Source organism: Papio anubis, chromosome 6 (assembly GCF_008728515.1).
Source record: "Papio anubis isolate 15944 chromosome 6, Panubis1.0, whole genome shotgun sequence".
Lineage (NCBI taxonomy): Eukaryota > Metazoa > Chordata > Mammalia > Primates > Cercopithecidae > Papio > Papio anubis.
The window spans coordinates 31,734,359-31,753,059 of NC_044981.1; the positions used below are offsets into that span (position 1 = coordinate 31,734,359).

The 18,701-nt window shown below is 47.7% G+C and overlaps 1 protein-coding gene across 3 annotated transcripts; it reads left to right on the plus strand.

The window, feature by feature from the left end:
• Nucleotides 1–238: 238 nt before the first annotated feature.
• KIFC1 (kinesin family member C1) lies at nucleotides 239–18,616 on the plus strand. 3 transcript variants are annotated; one of them, XR_002521328.2, is made up of 11 exons: nucleotides 239–990; nucleotides 7,328–7,465; nucleotides 7,607–7,706; nucleotides 12,004–12,057; nucleotides 12,176–12,226; nucleotides 12,420–12,820; nucleotides 13,539–14,318; nucleotides 14,903–15,193; nucleotides 15,299–15,403; nucleotides 15,509–15,584; nucleotides 18,356–18,393. XR_002521328.2 is itself a non-coding variant. In XM_009204921.3 (11 exons), the coding sequence occupies exons 1-11, from the start codon at nucleotides 451–453 to the stop codon at nucleotides 18,398–18,400; spliced, it is 2,550 nt and encodes an 849-aa protein (XP_009203185.2). In that variant the 5' UTR covers nucleotides 244–450; the 3' UTR covers nucleotides 18,401–18,616. The 3 variants fall into 3 exon arrangements, 2 of the variants coding, with proteins under 2 accessions (XP_009203184.2, XP_009203185.2); XM_009204921.3 differs by having other exon boundaries at nucleotides 244–990; nucleotides 15,299–15,372; nucleotides 18,356–18,616; XM_009204920.3 differs by lacking the exon at nucleotides 18,356–18,393 and having other exon boundaries at nucleotides 15,299–15,372; nucleotides 15,509–15,836.
• Nucleotides 18,617–18,701: the final 85 nt, after the last annotated feature.

Below are 18,701 nucleotides of genomic sequence, written 5' to 3' on the forward strand. Positions count from 1 at the left end.
TGAAATTATAAGAGGAGATAATACAGGTCCATAACCTGAAAAACATAAAATACTCCATAAATGGAAGCAGTAAATCTTCCCTGGGCTCGAGACTCCAAAGGCCCTGAGCCCAGCACCAGTAACAGCACCCAGGTAAGTAGGTTGACTGAGAGAAGAGGGCTATAAAAAAAAAATTATTTCCTGAGTTTTGAATCCCCACTGTCAGGCTTCAATGGAGCGCAAAAGTTCCTAAATTTGGTGAGAAAAGGCAACATCACCAGGGAATGAACAGACCAGGCCACTAACGTCCACGTGAGGGCTCCAGGAGCCACTTCCGGGCCCAGTCAACCACGACCAGGAGAGGCAGCGCTGGAGCCGCAATCACGTCGACGGAAAACGAGTGCGCTCCCTACTGCAGTCACCAGGAGGCGCTAGTCCAGCCTGTCTACCGGCAATGGTCCTTGTTTGCGCATGCGTGATTTCTTTCCTCCAGCATCCCCGCCCCTCCTCCTCCGGCCGCCACCAGTTACGTTCGGCCAGTTGCGTTCGTGCGGCGACGTCCACGCATTTTTTGACGTAGCGAGCGACGGCGGGGAGCGGAGCGGAAGTCCAGCACGGTTGCCGCTAGAGGAGGGAGGGGTGAGAAGCGTAAGTGGGACCGGAAGTGGAATTAATCCGCTTACCTCTCCAGCGCCTGCGAAACAGAAAAGAGAAGGCGCCTGTCGGGCGGGGTGTGGCTTCGGGTGGCGGAGGACGCTGCGATTGGCCCTCGGCTGTGGCGACAGCGACGATTGGTCCCTGCGTGCAGAGCGCGGTGAGAGCGGGTGGCGGCCGTTGGAATTCAAAAGTGGCGGGTGTGGCGCGGGGCTGGTAGCGGCCGGAGCCGCGCGAATTCTCTACCCTGCTTCGCGAGCGGGCGAGAGAACGCGAGTCCCAGGATCCCGGGAACCCAGTTCTCTTCCACTGCATTCCCCCGGCGCGTGTGGGACCGAGGTGGACATGGATCCGCAGGTGAGTAGGGGGCGGCGCAGGTGTCCTGTCCTGGGGATGGGGACGACGGCTGGCCGCCCCGATGCTGTCGCGCCCCCGGCTCCCGGCCGGCCTTTGTCATGTCTACCGGGAGAGCGAAGGTCCGTGCGGCCCCGCACAAGTGGAAAGGGGCGGAGGCAGGAGTGGAGACGGCAGAGTGCACCCGGGGAGGTCGGAAGGGACGTCTGTCTGTCTTCCCCCAGCTTCAAGTCTCGGGGGCCCCTCCCTTTCATGTCTCCGAGATTTCCCCTTTCGAATTCTCAGGCTCCTCTGACACATTTCCACTTCTTTATTCCTACTCAGGGTGTGATTGCAGTGTGTAAGAAGGGAGAGTTCTGATATGACTTCTTCCTTTGGGGACATGGTGTCTGAGGCCACATCCTTGCTAAGATCCTTTTGTGTTATCGCCTCTCCTCATCACTGCTGCTTCAGAGTGTAGGAAAGGGAGAAGGACAGTAGGGTAATCTGGGCCGAAAGACTCATTCTCTCTCTCCTTTCCCAAATTTTGCAGATTGCTGCCCAATGAAACTGATTGATTTAGTTCTTTCTCTTAAATGGTGCCCTGCTGCACCCCACAACCATATGCAGCTTCCTCTCTCCAGTGAAGAGAGATGAATGTGTATGACAGCTGGAGTGTACTGATTTCTGGTGCCAGGAAAGGTCTCCTGCCTGAATCTTTTGTTTACTAGTATTTCACGTTCAGGTTTCCCTAAAGTTAGGATTCCCTTAAGAGAGATTCTTTCTGGGCCGGGCGCGGTGGCTCAAGCCTGTAATCCCAGCACTTTGGGAGGCCGAGACGGGCGGATCACGAGGTCAGGAGATCGAGACCATCCTGGCTAACACGGTGAAACCCCGTCTCTACTAAAAAATACAAAAAAACTAGCCGGGCGAGGTGGCGGGCGCCTGTAGTCCCAGCTACTCGGGAGGCTGAGGCAGGAGAATGGCGTAAACCCGGGAGGCGGAGCTTGCAGTGAGCTGAGATCCAGCCACTGCACTCCAGCCTGGGCGACAGAGCGAGACTCCGTCTCAAAAAAAAATAAAAAATAAAAAAATAAAGAGAGATTCTTTCTGTCGTGATAACCAGAGAGCAGAGTAGTATGATGTGACAGTGAGAAGTAGTAAAAGCCTTCTCAGATCTACTCATCAAGTATTTACTGAGCACCTACTACATGCCAGGCGCGGTTGTAGGTACTTAGGATGCAGCAGTGAACAAGGGACAAATCGCTGCCATCATGGAGCTGCCATTCTATGGGGATACAGACAACAAATGTAATAAATGAATTATATAACTGCTGGAAGGCCATAAATGCTGTGGAGAAAAGGAGAAATTCATGGTTAAGGGAGCAGGAGAAGCCAACTGGCGGGATAGAATATTAAATAGGGTGGTCTCAGTAACCCCCATGGAAAAGATGAGTTGAAGGAAGTGAGGGAGATAGACAAGCAGATAGTGAGGGAAGAACATTTCAGATAGAGGGAATCTGCTAGAACAGAGTCCCTAAAGAGTTGTAAGGAGGGAAGTGTGGCAGGATTGAAGTGAGCAAGGGGAAAAGTTGTGGGAAAAGAAGTCAGGTAATGGGTAGTGGGGTTGCTGATCACAGTTAGTCCTTGTGGGGGTCATTGTGAGGACTTTTACTCTGAGTGAGATGGGGAATCACTGGACGATTTTAAGCAAAGAGATAATATTTGTCGGGTCCAACAGATTTTCACAACCATAGCACCACTGCCTTTTGTTTTGATTTTTTGTTTGCTTCTTGTTTTTTTTGTTTTGTTTTGTTTTGAGACAGGTTCTTTCTCTGTTCCCAGGCTGGAGTGCAGTGGCGTGATCATGACTCACTAGAGCCTTAACTTCCTGGGTTCAAGTGATCCTCCCACCTCAGCCTCCTGAGTAGCTGGGACTACAGGCACCTGCCGCTATGCCTGGCTAGTTTTTTGTATTTTTTATAGAGACAGGTTTTGCCATGTTGCCCAGGCTGGTCTGGAACTCCTGGGCTCAAGCAATTCACCTACCTTGGCCTCCCAAAGTGCTGGGATTACAGGCATGAGCCACCGTGCCCTGCAACTTTTTTTTTTTTTTTTTTTTTGGGAGTTGTTCATCTCTGTTGCCCGCCCTGGAGGGAGGGGGGGCATCTTGGCTCACTGCAACCTCCGCTTCCCGGGTTCAGGCGATTCTCCTGCCTCAGCCTCCCGAGTAGCTGGGACTACAGGCGCGTGCCACCACACCTGGCTAATTTTTTGTATTTTTAGTAGAGACAGGGGTTCACCGTGTTAGGCAGGATGGTCTCAATCTCCTGACCTCATGATCCTCCCGCCTTGGCCTCCCAAAGTGCTCGGATTACAGGCATGAGCACCACACCTAGCCAACATTTTTTGTCATGACGAGGTGGGGGGTTGCTACTGGCATCTAGTGGGTAGAGGCAGGGATGCTGCTAGGCATCTGACAGTGTGCAGTACTGCATTGGACATTGTCAAATGTCACCTGGGGGATAAAATAGCCCTCAGTTGAGAACCACTGGTTTATGATAATCTAGGTGCCAGATGATGGTGTCTTAGGTCAGGGTGGTAGCAGTGGAAGAAATAGTAAAAAGTGGTTGGGTTCTGGATATATTTTGAAGGTACAATCAGCCATGCTTTGCTGACAGATTAGATGTGGTATGTAGGAGAAAGAGAAGACTCTGGGTTTTTGGCTTGAGCAACTGAAAGATGGAGTTATATCAATTGAGATGGAGAAAGCTGCAAGAGGAGCAAGTTCAAAGCAGGGTTGGACATCAGGAGGTCAGTTATTAGACTTCCAAATGGAGACTTTTTTTTTTCAGACGGAGTCTCTCACTCTTGCCCAGGCTGAAGTGCAGTGGTGCGATCTCGGCTCACTGCAACTTCTACCTCCCAGCTTCAAGTGATCCTCCCGCCTCAGTCTCCCGAGTAGCTGGGATTACAGGCATGTGCCACCACACCCGGGTAATTTTTGTATTTTTAGTAGAGGCAGAGTTTTGCCATGTTGGCCAGGCTGGTCTCGAACTCCCGACCTCAAGTGATCCACCCACCTCAGCCTCCCAAAGTGCTGGGATTACAGGCATGAGGCACCACTCCCAGCCTTAAATAGAGATGTTGAGGATGCAGTTCAGTATAGGTGCAGGATCTAGGTCTGAGCTGGACATATAAATTTGGAAACTGTCAGCATATCAATGATATTTAAAGCCATGGGAGTGGATAGTGAGTATAGATAGAGAATGCTGTTAAAGTCTGGAGTGATGGGGAGGACCTGCCAGTGAGGTAAGAAAGGGTGGTCTCCTGGAAGCTAAATGAAGAATGCCTATTAAGGAAAAGGAGAGTGATCAGTTGTATCAAATGCTGTTTAATGGGTCAAGAAAATGAAGATAAAGAATTGACTTAGCAACATGAAGTTACTCGTGATCTTGAGAATAGGAATTTCGATGGAATGGTGGGAATGAAAGCCTGATTGCAATGGGCTTAGGAGAGAAATTGGCCACAGTGAATACAATATAGGTAATACTTTTGCTGCTGAGAGTTTTGCTGCTAAGGGCGGCAAGGAAAAAGGATAGTATCTGTTAGGGAAAACAGTTCAGATTCTTTTAGGTTCAAAGAAATAGTAGAGTTTGTTGTATGTCAGTTGGAGTGATGCCATATAGCGCAAAGCTGATGGTGCAGAGGTGAGAAGGGATGATTGCTGGAGGAATGTTCCTGCAATTGGGAGGATTTGGTGAGTCCAGGATTTGGTGAGGAGGGGTGGGATGTGATGCATATGTGAAAGGGCTGCCTTAGGAGCAGGGCCATCCATCTCTGATCTTGTGGTGAGGTGGATGTAGGCAGGGTTGCATGAATATCTATTCTTATAGAAGGTTAAGTGCTTATGCTTCTCATTGTGGAAAGTTGGAGGGTATCATGTCTAGCTTTATATTAATAGATGGGAAAAATATATATACTGTGGTCTTTGGAGTTGTCCTGAATAAACAAACCTTTAAACACATTTTCTGAACCGACAGATTCCAAGGAGGTAGGTCTGTGGCAGATCCACTATGGTAGTGTAGAGAGGAGGAAGGGCACAGGGTATTTTTGAAAATCAGTGTTTGACTTTGGAATACTTAAAGAAAAATTTGGTTTCCATACTATAATTGATTACGCTAAATTAAAATAAGCATTCTTTGTGCACATTTCTGTAGGTGGCAGGAAAAATACTACCTCTTTTTTCCCCATTTTATTTGTATAGAAGCCAATGGTATGGATATATCACAGTGTAAGTATTGCCCCACTGATGAACATTAAATTTCATTCCTTCAAAAACTGTAGAGTCCTACCATGTAGCAGACGTTGTACTAGGCCCTCTGGTTATATAGTTATGAACAAAACAGATGAATTCTTATGGTGCTCACAGTCTTATATAGGGGTTATGATAATAAATTAAAAACAAAAGAAAACAGTGTATCAGGTTGTTTCATAATTTTTAAAAATAATGATGCTTTATGAACTTCCTTGAGTAAATCTCATTGTATCACAGGTAGCTCAAACTCACTTTCCCAAAATTGAACTTAGCATCCATAAAACCAATCCTGCTGGGTCCAATGGCACGTGCCTGTTATCCTAGGCACTCAGGAGGCTGAGGCAGGAGGATCACTTGAACTCAAAGTTCAAAACCAGCTTGGGAAACCCTGTCTCAAAACAAATAAACAAAAACCAGCTCTTCAGGTACTCAGATCTCTGTGTTATTTCTTTTCTTTTTCTTTTTTCTTTTTCTTTTTTGAGACAGGATCTCAGTATGTCGCCCAGGCTGGAGTGCTGGAGTGCGGTGGCATGATCGCAGCTCACTGCAGCCTTGACCTGGGCCCAAGCCATCCTCCCACCTCAGCCTCCCTTGCAGCTGGGACCACAGGCAAATGCCATCTGGTTCGCTAAGGTGGATGTCTGCCTAGCTTAGCCCTCAAGCTTCTAGAATAGCCCCTTTCAACTAAGTTCCATGAGAATTAAGTTCTTTTTTTTTTTTTTTCTGAGACGGAGTCTCACTTCGTTGCCCAGGCTGGAGTGCAGTGGCTCACTGCAAGCTACGCCTCCCGGGTTCATGCCATTCTCCTGCCTCAGCCTCCCGAGTAGCTAGGACTACAGGCGCCCGCCACCACACCCAGCTAATTTTTTGTATATTTTAGTAGAGATGGGGTTTCACCATGTTAGCCAGGATGGTCTCAATCTCCTGACCTCATGATCTGCCCACCTCAGCCTCCCAAAGTGCTGGGATTACAGGCGTGAGACACCGCGCCTGGCCAAGTTCTTCGTCTTTTTTTTTTTTTTGAGACGCAGTCTCACTCTGTCACCCAGGCTGGAGTGCAGTGGTATGATCTTGGCTCACCACAACCTCTGCCAGTCACTCAAGCAATTGTCTTCCTCGGCTTCCCAAGCAGCTGGATTACAGGCACATGCCACCATGCCCGGGTAATTTTTGTAGAAACAGGGTTTCACCATGTTGGTCAGGCTGGTCTTGAACTCCTGACCTTAAGTAATCTGCCCGCCTCAGTGTCCCAAAGTGCTGGGATTACAGGCGTAAGCCACCGTGCTCGGCCAGAATTAAGTTCGAATGCCTTTTTTTTTTTTTGAGATGGAGTCTCACTCTGTTGCCCAGGCTGGAGTGCAGTGGCGTGATCTCGGCTCATCGCAACCTCTGGCTCCTAGGTTCAAGTGATTCTCCTGACTCAGCCTCCCGAGTAGCTGGTATTGCAGGCATGCGCCACCACACCCAGCTAATTTTTGTATTTTTAGTAGAGACAGGGTTTCACCATGTTGGCCAGGCTAGTCTCAAACTCCTGACCTTGTGATCTGCCTGCCTCAGCCTCCCAAAGTGCTGGGATTACAGGCGTGAGCTGCTGCACCTGGCCCAGGTAAAACATTTCAAACATTGCTCAATAAATGTTGCCTGATTCTCCCAAGCAGTCTTCAGCCCTCACATATCTTCCACTCTCTCCCTTATTTATGATTCTCAGCTTCAGCCAAAAGGGCCAGTTGGTTTCTTAGCCATGCCATGTGCATATTTGAATTTTTGCCTTCCAGAAAGAGCATCCATTCCTCTCTGCTTGTTTGACTCCTGCCCTTAAAGTTAGTCAAGTCCAGCTTTTCTCCTAGAGGTTATTCCCACTTTTAGGTTATGTCCCCACTTCTCTTCATGCTGTCTGTCTGGCACATAATTCAGCTTTTGGCACAAGTGGTGCTCAGTGCTTGGTGTGGTGATGTTGATAATTGAGGCTGGGGGGCCAAGACGGGAAGTTCTTGGGACATTTGGGCTCCTGGGTATTGTCTCAAGGGTCTCTTTTCCCAACAGAGGTCCCCCCTGTTGGAAGTAAAGGGGAACATAGAACTGAAGAGACCTCGGATTAAGGCCCCTTCCCGGCTGCCTCTCTCAGGAAGCAGACTCAAGAGGAGGCCTGACCAGATGGAAGATGGCCTGGAGCCTGAGAAGGTGAGCTGGGCGTGGAGAGCTGTGCATGTGTGTGTGGGGTATGTGGGAGTGTGTGTGTGTATGTGTGTGTGAAAGAAAGGAGAGAGAGAGTATAAACCATTTGGGAGGGTGACTGTGGACCTTGTCTTTATCTTTCCCCAGAAACGGACAAGAGGCCTGGGTGCAACGACCAAAATTACCACATCCCACCCAAGAGTTCCATCCCTCACTACAGTGCCACAGACACAAGGCCAGACCACAGGTGGGCTCTCGGGATGGATAGCCTCCAAGGACACGGAAGTCCAGTGCTCTTCAACTCACTTGTTTCTTTTCTTTCAATTTTATTCTATTTTGGTTTTTTTCTGGGTTTTTTTTTTTTTTTTTTTTTTGAGACAGAGTCTTGCTCTGTCGCCCAGGCTAGAGTGCAGTGGCGCGACCTCTGCTCACTGCAACCTCCTCCTCCCAGGTTCAAGCGATTCTCCTACCTCAGCCTCCGGAGTAGCTGGGATTACAGGTGCCCACCACCATGCCTAGCTAATTTTTGTATTTTTAGTAGAGACGGGGTTTCACCATGTTGGCCAGGCTGGTCTTGAACTCCTGGCCTCAGGTGAGGCACCATGCCCAGCCTGTCTGTTTTGAATAGGTAATAACATTTCATTTGGTTCAAAATTCCAAAGGCACAAAGGTTGTTGTATAGTAAAATTTGCTTCCTGTTTCTGTCCTCCAACCACCCAGTTCTGCTACCCAGGGCAACTGTATGTTCTTCCAGGAAAATTCTATTGGTATTCAAGCAAGTAAGACTATACTCCCCCACCTTTTTTACGCAAATGGTGGCATACTTTAGACATGGTTCTGCTTTTACTTATCTTGATCCAACTTGCTTTTTGGCCTATGGAGTACAGTTGGCCCTCTGTATCCGTGGGTTCTGCTTCTGCAGATTCAACCAACCATCGGTTGAAAATATTCAAGGAGAGTAGGCACAGTGGCTCACGCCTATAATCAATCCCAGCACTTTGTGAGGCCAAGGTGGGTGGATTACCTGAAGTCCGGAGTTCCAGACCAGCCTGGCCAACATGGTGAAACCCTGTCTCTACTAAAAATACAAAATTAGCTGGACATGATGTCCCACACCTGTAATCCAGCTACTCTGGAGGCTGAGGCAGGAGAATTGCTTAGAACCCGGGAGGTGGAGGTTGCAGTGAGCTGAGATTGCGCCAGCCTGGCGACAGAGCAAGACTCGGTCTCAAAAAAAAAAAAAAAATTCATGGAAAATAAAAAAATAACCAAAAAATACAATATAACAATTATGGTCATGTGTCACTTGGCAGTGCAGATACATTATCAGAAATGCATTACTGTGGAAACATCATAGAATGTACTTACTGAAACCTAGATGATCTAGCCTGCTACACACCTAGGCTGTCTGGGATAGCCTATTGCTCCTGGGCAACAAGCCTGTGTGGCGTGTTACTATACTGAAGCACTGTAGGTAACTATAACCCAGTGGTAACCATTTGTGTATATAAACATACCTACACATAGAAAAGGTACATTTAAAATAACAATATAAATGATAAAAAAAGGGTACACCTGTACAGGGTACAAACCATTAAATGGAGCATGGTTGAATGGAAGTTGCTCTGCATGAGTCAGTGAGTGAGTGGTGAGTGAATGTGAAGGCCTAGGGCCTTACTCTTCACTGCTGTAGACTTTAGAAACATGGTACAGTTAGGCTACACCAAATTTATAAAAAATAGTTCTTTTATAATAAATTAACCTTAGTTTACTATAACTGTTTTGCTTTATAAACTTAACATTTTTTTTCCCACTTGCCAAGGCTGATGTAACATTTTAATCTTTTTTTAACTCTCTCTTTTTTTTGTTTGAGATGAAGTCTCGCTCTGTCGCCCAGGCTGGAGTGTAGTGGCACAATCTCAACTCACTGCAAGCTCTGCCTCCCAGGTTCACGCCATTCTCCCGCCTCAGCCTCCCGAGTAGCTGGGACTACAGGCGCCCTCCACCACACCTGGCTAATTTTGTTTTTTGTATTTTTAGTAGAGACGGGGTTTCACCGTGTTAGCCAGGATGTTCTCGATCTCCTGACCTCGTGATCTGCCTGCCTCAGCCTCCCAAAGTGCTGGGATTACAGGTGTAAGCCACCGCACCCGGCTATCTTTTTGACCTTGTAATAACAACTTAAAACACAAACATTGTATAGCTGTACAGAAATATTTTATTTACTTATATCCTTATTCCTCATGCTTTTTTTCTGTCTAAATTTTTTTTTTGGGTGGGGAGCATATACTGAGAGCAATATGAATCTCCGTCTCCTGGGTTGAAAAGAAAATTCTTTTTTTTTTTTGAGACAGTCTTGCTGTGTCGTCCAGGCTGGAGTGCAGTGGCATGATCTCAGCTCACTATAACTTCCACCTCCCGGGTTCAAGCAATTCTCCTGCCTCAGCCTCCCGAGTAGCTAGAAATACAGGTGCATGCCACCACGCCCGTCTAATTTTTTGTATTTTTAGTCGAGATGGGGTTTCACCGTGTTAGCCAGGATGGTCTTGATCTCCTGACCTTGTGACCTGCCCACCTCAGCCTCCCAAAGTGCTGGGATTACAAGCATGAGTTACTATGCCCCACCTAAAATTATTTTTTTAATTTAAAATTTTATTTGTATTTTTTTCCAAGAAGTAAGCTTGAATTTGAAAATTTTTCAATATTATTTTGCTTTTGAAACCTTTTGTTAAAAATGAAGAAACACACATTAGTCTAGGCCTACACAGGGTCAGGATCGTCAACATTACTGGCTTTCACCTCCACATCTTGTCCCACTGGAAGATCTTAAGGGGCAGTAACACACATGGAGATGTGACTTCCTGTGATAACAGTGCCTTCTGGAATGCCCTTTTTTTTTTTTTTTTTTTTAGAAGGAGTCTTGCACTATCGCCCAGGCTAGAGTGCAGTGGCGTGATCTCGGCTCACTGCAGCTCCGCCTTCCGGGTTCACACCATTTTCCTGCCTCAACCTCCCTGGTAGCTGGGACTACAGGCGCCCGCCACCACGCCCAGCTACTTTTTTGTATTTTTAGTCGAGATGGGGTTTCACCGTGTTAGCCAGGATGGTCTCAATCTCCTGACTTCGTGATCTGCCTGCCTCGGCCTCCCAAAGTGCTGGGATTACAAGTGTGAGTTACTATGCCCCGCCTAAAATTATTTTTTTAATTTAAAATTTTATTTTTAAAATTAAATTGGAATGCCTTTTGAATGACATGCCTGAGGCTGTTTTATAGTTAACTGCTTTTGCAAATAGAAGGAGTACACTCTAAAATACAATAAAAAGTACAATACAGTAAATATATAAACTAGTAACATGGTCATTATCATTTTCAGGTATTATGTACTATATATAATTGTATGTGCTATACTTTTATACAACTGGCAGTGCATTAGGTTTGTTTATACCAGAATCACCACAAACAGGTGGGGAATGCTATGACATTACCATGGCTATAATGTCACTAGGCAATAAGAATTTTTAGCTCCATTATGATGTTATGGGTCAATGACAGTATATGCAGTCTGTCATTGACTGAAACGTCATTATGGGCACATGACTGTATTAACATAGCATTTACATTGTGTTAGATATTATAAGTAATCTAAAGATGATTTAAAGTATATGTGGCTGGATGCTGTGGCTCACGCCTGTAATCCCAGCACTTTGGGAGGCTGAGGCAGGCAGATCACCTGAGGTCAGGAGTTTGAGACCAGCCTGGCCAACATGCTGAAAACCTGTCTCTACTAAAAATACAAAAAAAAAAAAAAATTAGCCGGGCATGGTGGCGCATGCCTGTAATCCCAGCTACTCAGGAGGCTGAGGCAGAAGAATTGCTTGAACCCTGGAGGCGGAGGTTCCAGCGAGCCAAGATTGCGCCATTGCATTCCAGCCTAGGTGACAAGGGTGCAACTCCATCTCAAAAAAAAAAAAAAAAAAAAAATGGAGGCCAAGGCAGGGAGATCACCAGCGGTCAGGAGTTCGAGGCTAGCCTAATTAACATGGTGAAACCCCGTCTTTACTAAAAATACAAAATTAGCCAGGCATGGTGGTGCATGCCTGTAATCTCAGCTACTTGGGAGGCTGAGGCAGGAGAATCGCTTGAACCCGGGAGGTGGAGTTTGCTGTAAGCTGAGATCATACCATTGCACTTCAGCCTGGGCAACGAGTGAAACTCTGTCTCAATCATCAATAAATAAAGTATATGGGAGGGTGTGCATAGACTATATGTAATACTATATACCAATTTATGTAAGGGACTTGGGCATCCTTGGATTTTGGTATTCTTGGGGGGTGCTAGAATCAACCCCTTTTGGATACTGAGGGATGACTGTAATTTCTGGTTCTAGGGGAGGTATCATTAGGAGCTGGCCAGATGTAGGGATAAGGGAAGAAAGTTATTTCTAATTCTGAGAAAAGCACTTCTCCTGCCCCTGTCCTAGCAAGATTACATGTCATCTTAAGAATGATCATTCTACCTTTGCTCTCTCCCATCTCCTGGGCAGCTCAAAAAGTTTCCAAGAAGACAGGACCCCGGTGTTCCACAGCTATTGCCACAGGTAACTGTGCTCAAGAGCTGGGTCTGAGAAGGGATTTGGGGTAATGTGTAAAGGGAGAATGATGGAGGTGAAGGGACACTGGTCCTGTACTTCCTAAGTCACCTCCTCAATTCTCTAGGGTTGAAGAACCAGAAGCCAGTTCCTGCTGTTCCTGTCCAGAAGCCTGGCAGTAGGTGACAAACATAACCACTGGGTGAGAGGCTGGGATAGGGAAGAGAAGATGGTGAGTGCCCAGAAAAATCCATTTGGTCTCTTAGGGGAAGGAGATGTAGCATCAGGTGTGGATCCCATAAAGGCTAGAAGGGGGGAGGGATAGAGAGCCTAGACTTCACTGAGCTTTGTCCTTTCTGTGTTCATCTTAGCATCAGCTGTTCCTCCCATGGCAGGAGGGAAGAAACCCAGCAAACGTCCAGCCTGGGACTTAAAGGGTCAGTTATGTGACCTAAACGCAGAACTAAAACGCTGCCGTGAGAGGACTCAAACATTGGACCAAGAGAACCAGCAGCTTCAGGACCAGCTCAGAGATGCCCAACAGCAGGCCAAGGCCCTGGGGACAGAGCGCAGGACACTGGAGGGGCATTTAGCCAAGGTACAGGCCCAGGCTGAGCAGGGCCAACAGGAGCTGAAGAACTTGCGTGCTTGTGTCCTGGAGCTGGAAGAGCGGCTGAGCACACAGGAGGGCTTGGTGCAAGAGCTCCAGAAAAAACAGGTGGAATTGCAGGAAGAAAGGAGGGGACTGATGTCCCAACTAGAGGAGAAGGAGGTAAGGGCCAGATTTTCACCAGATGCCAGCCCCGCTTTCCTGGCAGAGGTCATGCCTCCCCTCCGTTCCAGGTGCCCCTCAAGTCTGTTTGGGCTCAGAACTCCTGAGCACCTATCTTTAGCAGTATAGGTGCTGCTGAAGATACCTCTCTCTTCCACCAGTCTGCACCCAGCCCACTCCTGACTGTCTTGCTTTCTGCCATGCTTCTTCCTACCCTTGACTGTTTGCAAAGCTCCCATTTAGATCTGTGTCTTCCTTAGTCCTCCATCCCTCTTTCTTTGGCATCCTGATCACAAATTCCTGTGGTACTCTCTTTCCCTCCTCCCATGTCCACTTGACTCCTTCCTGGTGAGCACCAACTAGATTGAATTATTTGCAGTCTCTTAAATGACTCAACTTTCACTTCTGGGCATTCTGCATATGTGCTTCCCTCTTTCTGGAATGTTCTTTGTGTACTGCATCCTTCCTTGGTTCACTTCTGTACTTCTGGGTGTCAGCCTAGATATCATCTTCCTTGTGCTCCTCTGTGCTTGGGCATACCCATAGCACTCCCTGTCTTAGTACCATGATTCCTTATTTTCTTATCTTTCTTTGTTTACCAGGTGTTGAGGTCCTTTTCAGCGGGGACCTCACTCCACCCACTCCATATGCCACACAATTTGTTCTTATTCTTGGTTGCAAATCACCCTCTGTGTATGTTGTGTTCTGTTCTGGGCAGAGGAGGCTGCAGACATCAGAAGCAGCCCTGTCAAGCAGCCGAGCAGAGGTGGCATCTCTGTGGCAGGAGACTGCGGCCCAGGCAGCCTTACTGGCTGAGCGGGAAGAACGTCTTCACGGGCTAGAAATGGAGCGCCGGCGACTGCACAACCAGCTGCAGGAACTCAAGGGCAACATCCGTGTATTCTGCCGGGTCCGCCCTGTCCTTCCGGGGGAGCCCACTCCACCCCCTGGCCTCCTCCTGTTTCCCTCTGGCCCTGGTGGGCCCTCTGATCCTCCAACCCGCCTTAGCCTCTCCCGGTCTGACGAGCGGCGTGGGACCCTGAGTGGGGCACCAGCCCCACCAACTCGCCACGATTTTTCCTTTGACCGGGTATTCCCACCAGGAAGTGGACAGGATGAAGTGTTTGAAGAGATTGCCATGCTTGTCCAGTCAGCCCTGGATGGCTATCCAGTATGCATCTTTGCCTATGGCCAGACAGGCAGTGGCAAGACCTTCACAATGGAGGGTGGGCCTGGGGGAGACCCCCAGTTGGAGGGGCTGATCCCTCGGGCCCTACGGCACCTCTTCTCTGTGGCCCAGGAGCTGAGTGGTCAGGGCTGGACCTACAGCTTTGTAGCAAGCTACGTAGAGATCTACAATGAGACTGTCCGGGACCTGCTGGCCACTGGAACCCGGAAGGGTCAAGGGGGCGAGTGTGAGATTCGCCGTGCGGGGCCAGGGAGCGAGGAGCTCACTGTCACCAATGCTCGATATGTCCCTGTCTCCTGTGAGAAAGAAGTGAGGACCCATGGGCACTGGAACTGGGGAATGGGGAGGAGTGGGCAGGGTGCCACAAGATGGAGGTAGAGAGAGAAAGGAGCAGGAGAGAATTGAAGGATGAAGTACAAGTTGTGAGGCTGGGTTACCACATCCCGTTTTGGCCTGTGGGCTGTAGGTAGATCTGCCTTAACCCGGGAGTGGCGAGGGAGTGATGCAGCTGCTGAAATGGGGAGGGTCACTGCATCTCAGGTCTCATCTCCTTGCTCAGCTCATCCTAGCCATGCTGGTCTCCTGGCTATTCCTCAACCAACTAGTCATGCTCCCCATCTCAGGGCCTTTGCCTGGATGCTCCTTTCCTGGAGATCTTACGGCAATGAGGCCATCTTTGGCTATCCTGTCAAAACTTGGTTCCCCACCCCGCCTTTATACACTGCCTATTCTATGTATTCCTTACCATTTTCAGACATACTGTGCATCTAATTTTGTTTGTTGACAGGCTAGAAAGCTTCAAGAGAGTGGGGGTGGGCTCTTACTTATTTCCATACATATTACTATGTACTGACTTCTGCCTGCCCTTTTGCCCCTTCTGCTCCCATCCCCAGGTGGAGGCCCTGCTTCATCTGGCCCGCCAGAATCGGGCTGTGGCCCGCACAGCCCAGAATGAACGGTCATCACGCAGCCACAGTGTATTCCAGCTACAGATTTCTGGGGAGCACTCCAGCCGAGGCCTGCAGTGTGGGGCCTCCCTCAGTCTTGTTGACCTGGCCGGGAGTGAGCGACTTGACCCTGGCTTAGCCCTCGGCCCCGGGGAGCGGGAACGCCTTCGGGAAACACAGGCCATTAACAGCAGCCTGTCCACGCTGGGGCTGGTTATCATGGCCCTGAGTAACAAGGTGGGAATAGGAGTGGGGGGAGATATGGGACCTGGGGGCCAGTTGGGGTTGGCTGTGCAGAACTCTGCCCATTCCTAAACATCTGTCCCCACCTCAATCATGTAGGAGTCCCATGTGCCTTACCGGAACAGCAAACTGACCTACCTGTTGCAGAACTCTCTGGGTGGTAGTGCTAAGATGTGAGTGAAAGGGACAGATGGAAGGGTTCAGGTAGGAACTGTGTTGGGGTGAGGGGTAGAAAGAGGGGAACAGTGGAGACCTGTCCAGGCTCTGCTGGCCCCTAATGCTGGGATTGGGCATACTCTGTTTTCATAGGCTCATGTTTGTGAACATTTCTCCACTGGAAGAGAACGTCTCCGAGTCCCTCAACTCTTTACGCTTTGCCTCCAAGGTGCGACTACCACCAATCAATCCCAGGCCTTGTCAGGACCCATGGGTGCTTGTAGGCTTCTCCATTCCTATCCCTTCTGTCTTCTAGGGCAGGGAGCACATTTGTCCAGAAAGGTTTTACATTTGCAGGCATCTGAGGCAGTACTCACCATGGTTCCATTTTTAATTATTAGCTTTTGAGTTAAGTTTTTTAAAAAACAGGTGATTAATTTAACCTGAGAAAGCTGATTGAAAAAAAAAAAAAAAGAAAAGGTGACTGACTAAAAGGTCTAAACTGGTTAGGCGCAGTAGCTCACACCTGTAATCCGAACACTTTGGGAAGCCAAGACAGGAGGATTGCTTGAGCCCACGAGTTTAAAATCAGCCTGGGCAACATAGTGAGACCTGTCTCTACAAAAAACAGGAAAATTAGCTGGGTGTAGTGGCTCACACCTGTAGTTCAGCTACTCAGGAGGCTGAGGTGGGAGGATCACCTGAGCCTGGGAGGTAGAGGCTGCAGTGAGCCATGATCCTACCACTGCACTTCAGCCTGGGTGACAGAGCAAGACCTTGTCTCAAAAAACAAAACAACACACAAAATATCGCTAAGATTCCTCCCCATCAGCATACAGAGATCATTCCATTATTTTTAGGTCTGCCTAGGACTCCACTATGTAGTTGCACCAAGATTTATCCACCAGTTCCCTCTACTGGACACTTGGATTGTTTCCACCCTTTTTTAGTTACAAACAAGGCCACGTTGACTAACTTTGTACATACATCATTTTGTATTTTTTCAGTTACATCTAACCAGGGAAATAGTCCTTGAAATGGGATTACTGGATCAAAGGCTTACAGGTTTTTCAGACTGTTCCAAATAGTGTGAATTCAGACTCCAAACTCCATGAGGATCAGCCAGTGGCCATATGAATTCTCACGTATGAGAATTCCTTCCACTAGAATCTCCTCCCACTAGTGTTAAGCAAGTCAGAAAATTTCCTTACTGTCTGCCTCTACGGTAATTTTTTTCTCTGGTTCACCCTCCTCCTGAGCGTATAGCCCTTTAATGGGCTCTGGCTTTATTTGAGGTCTGATCAGGTCTGTCCTGCTGTGCGCTTGGGCCTCCTCCCAATCAGCACTGATTGTTGCTGTAGCCAGCACCTGCACCCTGATCTGGTCTTCTAAGTTCAATTTTAGAGGGTGGTGATGTTTTTTCTAATTTTTATTAATGTTATACCAATGTAACATCCAACAACATGAACTTTAATATCCTCTAATACCCAGTTTATGTTAAATTTCACCCAACTGTCTCAGAAGTGTCTTTTATACCTAATAGGTTTGTTCAAATCAGGATCCAGGCAAGGGCCACCCACTTGATTGAAATGTCTAAAGTTCCACAACCCTACCCCACACTGCCACTATTATGTCATTTGTTTGTTGAAGGTCATTTGTCCTATCGAATATACTATTCTGGATTTTGGCTGATTGCTTCCTCTTTCCCCCGTACTTTCACTTATTTATCATATTTGGGTGTTGTTAGCGTGATCTATCCATTTAAAAGCTCCTTACTGACTTTTTCACCTAGTGATTTTACCCATCAGTGACCATACCTGGATCCATTATTTCATTAAGGGGTTTTTAAATGGCGATTTTTCTAATCTTAGTTGTTCTGCATTGGTTAGTCATAATTTTTTTATGAAGACATTTGCCTTGCCATCTACTTGGTTTCTCTGAAATTCAGTTCATACAGGAAAAACAAGATAAATGCTGAATTATTTATTGATTTTCAGTATTGAGTTGATACCCTAGCAGCTTCCAAAGGTGACCAATGAATGTTTATCTGAGGGTTATCTTTATTTTTATTTTTATTTTTTTGAGACAGAGACTTGCCCTGTTGCCTAGACTGGAATTCAATGGCTCAATCATAGCTCACTGTAGCCACCAAAAGTGTTGGGATTACAGGCGTGAGCCACCCAGCCCAGCCACAGTCGTTCCTCTTTCTGATGCTCAAATTGCCCCATTTTGGGCCAATAGGAACCTCCTGGCCAGGTGCGGTGGCTCACGCCTGTAATCCCAACACTTTGGGAGGTCGAGGCGGGTGGATCACGAGGTCAGGAGATGGAGACCATCCTGGCTAACACGGTGAAACCCTGTCTCTACTAAAAATACAAAAAATTAGCCAGGTGTGGTAGAGGGCGCCTGTAGTCCCAGCTACTCAGGAGTCTGAGGCAGGAGAATGGCGTGAACCTGGGAGGCGGAGCTTGCAGTGAGCATCCAGATCGAGCCACTGCACTCCAGCCTGTGTGACAAAGCAAAACTGTCTCAAAAAAAAAAAAAAAGAACCTCCTTCAGGTTGGCGCCAGTGTCCTTTAGACAGAACTCTAGCAGTCTTTTCAGATTCAACTTGTACATTTCCTCCCCAGATTTCAACTGATCCATTTTCTAAGGAGTCCTAGTTCCTAAATGGGTGTTATTACTCTTTTATCTCGGTTTAAGTATTTTACAGTGGGAGAGGTTGGAGGTCTCTAGTACAGGGTATTGCTGGAAATGAAAGCCTCCTCTCTCTGCTCCTGTATTTTCTTCTGGGGCTTCTATCTCTTCTCAGGCCTTTTAACCTCCTCCAAACCTAGTGTGCAGAGGAGAACCAACCATAACTGGGACCAGCCTGAACCTGCCTTTGGAGGCCTTATTTCAGTATTTCTGAGGGCAGCCCTAGCATTGGAGGATGGAAGGAGATCTTGGGGAAAATGTTGTATTGGTTACTCTGCAAACTTTTATCCTGTCTACCCCCAGGTGAACCAGTGTGTTATTGGTACTGCCCAGGCCAACAGGAAGTGAAGACGGATCCAGATCTTGTGTTGGGAGTGTGTGTGTGTGTCTGTATCTGTATGTGTATGTGTATGTATTGGGTGAGGAGTGGGAGGGTTGCTGGAGGGTGCTTTATTGGGTGGAGGGCACCATGTCCCAGGGCTATCAAATAAAGAATAGTTTTGTTTTTTTTTTTTAAATAAAGGTTTATCTGCCCAAGAAGGCAGATATTTTCATATCTGTAAAGGTGGGAGCTGTGATCTGTCCCCTCTGCCAAACGTTTGTGTGGGAGGCGGGAGCGGGGGCTGAGGGCTTAGGCTTTTCCTCTCGT